A 6,000-nucleotide genomic window follows, 5' to 3' on the forward strand; every position below is an offset into this window, starting at 1 on the left:
CTGCTGTGGTTACACCGGTACGGGCCCACTACTGTTACACGGGCACAGGCCCGCTACTGTTACATGGGCCCAGGCCCGCTACTGTTATTACAGGTGTCCAGGCCTGGTATGGTTACACGGATACGGGCCCTACGCCCGCTACAGTTACCCTGGGACGCCCTGTACTGTTATTACAGGTGTCCAGGCCTGCTATGGTTACATTGGTACAGGCCCGCTATGGTTACACAGGCACCGGCCCACTACTGTTACAGGGGCACAGGCCCGCTACTGTTACACTGGGATGCCCTGTACTGTTATTACAGGTGTCCAGGCCTGGTGTGGTTACACGGGTACGGGCCCTACGCCCGCTACTGTTACACTGGGACGCACTGTACCGTTATTAGGTGTCCAGTCCTGCTATGGTTACACGGGCACAGTCCCGCTACAGTTACCCTGGGACGCCCTGTACTGTTATTACAGGTGTCCAGGCCTGCTATGGTTACACTGGTATGGGCCATACGCCCGCTACTGTTACCCTGGGACGCCCTGTACTGTTATTACAGGTGTCCAGGCCTGGTGTGGTTACACGGGTACGGGCCATACGCCCGCTACTGTTACACTGGGACGCCCTGTACTGTTATTAGGTGTCCAGGCCTGCTATGGTTACACGGGTACGGCCCGCTCCAGTTACCCTGCGACGCCCTGTACTGTTATTACAGGTGTCCAGGCCTGCTATGGTTACACGGGTACGGCCCGCTACAGTTACCCTGGGACGCCCTGTACTGTTATTACAGGTGTCCAGGCCTGCTATGGTTACACTGGTACAGGCCCGCTATGGTTCCACAGGCACCGGCCCGCTACTGTTACAAAGAAACAGTCAATGTTATTGTAACGCGAGGGACAAGCCAGTGCTATTGTTACACGCGTACCGGCTGCTACTGTTGCACGGGTACAGGATCGCTAATATTATACACTGTACAGACCGCTACGGGTTCAAACCACTTATGCTATACACGGCTACATACCGCTACTGTTACACTGGTACAGGAAGTTGCTGTTACAATTAGGATGTCAGTGCTACTGTAACACGGGTATCGAGCCGCTCCGGTTACCATAGTACGGGCCCGCTACTGCCACACGGATGCCGAGTGCTAGCCCGGCACGTCCTGTGTGCACCAGGATGCAGTTTGGTTACTCCAGTACAGGCCACATACTATTACAGGAGGGCACCACCCCAGCGACTGTAGCAGTGGTCAGCCGGTGCTACGTTCCACCAGTACAGCCCCTACTGGTGTTAACGAGGTACAGGCTTCGCTTCTGTGAGAGGGAGGAGGCCTCTGCGGTCCACGGGTGCAGCGCCCGATGCTGTCACATCTGTAGAACCAGTGCACCGTCACAAGGTCACAGCCCCAGTGTTACAAGGATATAATGTAGGGTTATCTTCGGTTGTAAGATAGCGTCACCCGGCGTCAGGGGTAGAGCGATCGCTGCAGTCAGAAGGCCGCAGCCCCTCTACCTTCTATATGGACCCAGCGCCAGCCAATCTGTGCCTGCCCCCGATTCACGGGCACTGTACCCTGCGGCCTGCTTACACCCAGGCGCCTGACGCGTTCCTATAGAGTGACAGTACCCCACTGCACGCGGGATCTTCTCTCCCTGTAACTAACAACGTCACAGGAAACAACTGCCGCATTTTTTTAACTGAATCACCAGAAACCAATGTAGGCCTCCCAAGGGTGGCGGAAAGTGAGGTATACGTAATTCAAATGACGCAATACAGAGCTGTTGCATTGTAAAGATAGACATTTGGAACACAGTGATTACAGCCACTGGCCACACATCTACTGAGCGCGAGGTGCGAATTTTATATTTTACACTTGCTCGTTTGCAACTGGTAACTAAATGTGCTTAGCAAGAGGTCAAAGAAACACAAAGAAACCTGCCACAATAATGACGCGTCACTTCAAACACAATCTATAGCAAGATGAGCTTATGGCGTCCACAGCCTATTCCATCGCTTTTCTAAAAACGTTCACTTCCTTTGCCGATTTAAATATTTAAATATACATTTTGCATCTTGCTAGCGCCGAGAGCGCGGCTTCTTGGCTCATTAACAATGCGCGCATGCACGGAAACAAACTCTGCTAGAAGTTGAAAAGGCCTGTGTAAATACACTGAAAGCAGGTGCAGATCTTATCATAATGTGTTCTAATTGTACACTGTGCAAAGCCGCTGCCCCTGGCTTAACGGATGAAAGAACGTCTGGGACCCACGGGATGTGCTCGGGATACAAATGAGGAGAAACTCTGCTGCCCTTTAGATAGTAGCAGTATCTGACCAATGCTGCGCACAACAACACAGCAAGTAAGTACATAACTAAAAATGAAACTGGGCTTGCAAGAGGGAGTAAACATAATACACGTATCTGCAATTTAGAAATCCATGTAGAAACTCGTGGAAAGAAATACATTTTATAGAGAAGCAAAGACAGAAAAAAATGGATTAAGTACTGAGAGATGAAGGAAGAACAGAAAGAAGAGCAGAAAGAAAGGTGGACAGAGAAAATGCAAAAATGTTAAGGAAAGAGAAAGAAAAAAAAACAAAGATACAAAGAAAGAACCCCAAAGAAAAAAATTAAGTAATGTGGCGAAATGAAGAAATATATTTATGAAAAAGAATTAAAGCAGAAAATAAAATCAGCCAGAACAGCAACTTTTGAGGTGAAGCGTCAAAAATAATAGGAAATGAAACTTACTAATGGAAAAATTAAAACAATCATTTTAGTAAAGTTTGTCCACACCATTTTAAAGTTTTGTTGGCCGCAGATACAAAATCCAAAAGAGTTAAAGAACAAACAGAAGTAAACAATTCCAAAAGCCCGACTTGTGGCAGACTTGTCGGTACCAGCTACTACTGTTCTAAGCCTCACAAACCCAGGTAAAGAAAGTGAAAACACCAAGCGCCTGAAACAGCGGAGCACGTCTGCAGCGCTATCTCTGCTCACAGTGGCCGTATTACTAACCGCCAGCGCGTGCCAACTATGCAATTAGCCGCATTTTGACTTAAATGCTTTCAGGCTGGTAGCGTGAGCGATCTTCGGAGGGATTACCCCTGTTACTACAGTCAGCAGAACTTAAACGCGCAGGAGCTTACATTGTGCTACCCTGCTGCCCTTGTACTCAGGCAGCGCTTGCCATCTTGTCCTGTGTGCTCAAGGCGCTCTGCAATAAAACGGCGGATTATTACAACGCCAAATTAACCTCATAAACACACAGGGATGTGCATAGACCCCATTACTGAAATAGTGTTAACTTCCATTATGTTCACGTACGCAGTCTTCTAATTAAAACCATCAATTACAATGTGATAATGGGTACCATGTTCGCGAATACACAGTCGTAAGTATAATCGGTAAGTTAATTGTTAATTATAAGGTGAGCCACATTCCAGTACTGGGGACATTATCTGCGTTGTACTTCAAAACACACAGAGCAGCGCCGCTGGGAATCTTGCAGTCCAGACTTTAAACACACGCGGTTTTACCACCCCACGCCAGACGCCCACTGACAGCGCCTCGACACCCTCATCCTTCTCGGCCACCGGCAAAGACGAACTGTGGAGTCCGTGAACCCGAACACGAAGTTTGTCCGGCTCTTCCGGGCTGGGTGAACCTCGTGCGGCAGCGTCCAGGAGCGTCCCAGCAGGTGGCACTCAGCGCATCACCTGGAAAAGGTGCCTCAAGGCTCGCCACACAGACACTAGGCGCTCGTCGCGAGACACTTGCAGACATGCGCAAAAAAGGTCCAAACTGAGCCCGGATCACCACGTGCAGCAGCGCCGAGAAAAGCGATCCAGGTCCGAGCCGCTGCCAGAGGAGCCGTGACTAGGGGGGCGCCTGTCCGCTTCACTCACCTTCGTTGGTGGGATGCGGGCTCGGCTGCTCCCCGAGGCAGAGGAGAGCGGCGCATAGGAGGAGCAGGGGGACGGCGAGCTGGGAGGGATCCATGCTGCTGCTACTGAGGGCAGGGGGAGCCGCATATCTCCGCGCAGCGCGCAGCCTCCGAGGATGTGAGCGCTCCGCTGCTGGTTCCCATTCCTCGCCTTCGCGAAGCTGATGTCAAGTTTGACACTGGAGATAAGGAGGAGTCTGTGCCCCTGCGGCTGCCGGAGCCCCGCTCCCCCTGGGTCCTAAAGCCGCCTGCCAAAGACCAGCAGACTATGGCATCTCTCGGGGATACCCCGCACGCTCACCGTCCACACGGCACCGCTGAAAGAGTCAGACGAAACATTCCGTACTCAGAAAGTACACGGTGTTCATTTTCCATATATATTAAGTTCTATACTGGCACCTGGGCACCCATGTACACACACAGTGTGTGAAAGACTTAAGATGCGCCAGTTGTACGTCTCACATGGCACGCACATGGGTAGTTAGTATGATGTTATGATACACGTCATCTCACATAAGAATGAAAGGCAGAGCTGGTTTTGTGTTCACCATGTGTCTGCTTTGGGGTAAGGCTTCAGTGCCGATTTGCAAGCTTTACTATCGCACGAGCCTTTTGTCAGATAGTGTGTCACATTGCTCATCTATCGCAAGGAAATGATACGCTAAAGGGAGGTGCAATTATGAACCAATTAAGGCTCACCGAGAGGGTGAACGGTTAAGCTTCGCTGCCCCACTGCAGACATTATATTCTGTTCCAAAGGGACCTGGTGGCTTCGAGGAGACAAATGAACACAGAGATGTTGGACGACCAGGCTACCGCCCCTTCTGACCTCTGCGGCCGGTACAGCACAGGGCAAAACCCCTGAGTCTCTAGCCCTGTCTTTGTTCTTAGTTCTTACACCTTTATTGGTTTTCTGCGTCTTTCCGCTACCACGTGGAGTTCTGAGACAGCTAGCTGTCAATCTAGTTGTAGAATCCTAAATAAAACGCTGAAAACAGTAGTATTCGAAGAGGCTCAGCCAGTTGGAGCGGAGGAGCGTCGCTCCACTTAAATTATTCCTAAAGCCCCCGAGATGAAAAATCAAATGGTAATTCATTACCTGTTTTTCGTGCCCGTCCCGAACAGTGCGTCAGGATGGGGGCGGGGCCGCTGCTGAGTGACAGAAGCATGTCACTCAGCAGGGAGGGTGGGCTGGCTAAGCACTGTTCAAAGTGTGTATGTCTTTATGGCTAGCTGTCTTGTGATGGCTAGCCACACATGCGCACTTTAAACAGCTCTAACGCATCTGTCTTAAGATAGCTGGGTTAGAGCAAGCCAAAGCTTCCAGAGCACTGTGGAGCGCCGAGTGAGGCTGCTCCTGCCAATCCTTGTGCTACTCTCATGTGAGAGCAGTGCCAGGATTGGTCAAGGGAGTTTCCTCGTGGCCGGGCTGTTGAGGAAGAAAGAAGAGGAAAGAATAGGTCCGCTGTATTTCCTTCTTGGTAAGTAATATATGATATATATGTATATATTTTTTATTTGCGCTCACTTGTGTGCGCTTGACCACCCTTCCTTGTAGATGCCAGCCACCACTGAGGCTCACTCCACTCGGGAAAGGTAGAGGCTATGGCCAGGGGCCAGTGCCATGCAGATTTGGTGGCACTCACCCCGAGTTAGGGTGGTCGGCCAGGGGGGAATTAGTGGTCACTACAAAGTCACCCCGAAAGCACTAATGTGCTTCTGGGGTGAGTGGCGATTGTGGGCCAAGAGTCCCACCCCTTCCGAACAGTCGCGAGACGGTGAGCGGGTCTCTTTGTTTCTCCCTTGCAGCTGAAACATCGCTCCTTGTGCCCGCATTGAAAATCCCTCCCACACCAGTCCAGCATAATGAGGGCCGCAGCACTGCCGATGGCCTTTCCCTACTACTGTCCAGGAGCCGGATGGGCAGAGTACTTGTTCTCACCTGAACTGGGAGTTTCTTGTCTTCTGAACTCTCGTTGGCGGCTCCGGAGGGCACCTAGGGGCTGTAATAGGCTGTGGCACATACGGGGAATGGGGGGGTGATGCCATCTTGTGGTTTTATTGCCTCATT

General features: G+C 51.0%; 1 protein-coding gene across 2 annotated transcripts in view; it reads right to left on the minus strand.

The window, feature by feature from the left end:
* Nucleotides 1-4,084, minus strand: part of EPHA3 (EPH receptor A3) — an 853,417-nt gene extending 849,333 nt beyond the window's left edge. For both annotated transcript variants that reach the window (XM_085622346.1, XM_085622345.1), the window contains exon 1: nucleotides 3,892-4,084. In XM_085622346.1, the coding sequence (XP_085478472.1) occupies nucleotides 3,892-3,985 (94 nt within the window). In that variant the 5' untranslated portion in view covers nucleotides 3,986-4,084. The remainder of the gene's footprint in view (nucleotides 1-3,891) is intronic.
* Nucleotides 4,085-6,000: the final 1,916 nt, after the last annotated feature.

The sequence above is a fragment of the Triturus cristatus genome, chromosome 8 (assembly GCF_964204655.1).
Source record: "Triturus cristatus chromosome 8, aTriCri1.1, whole genome shotgun sequence".
Lineage (NCBI taxonomy): Eukaryota > Metazoa > Chordata > Amphibia > Caudata > Salamandridae > Triturus > Triturus cristatus.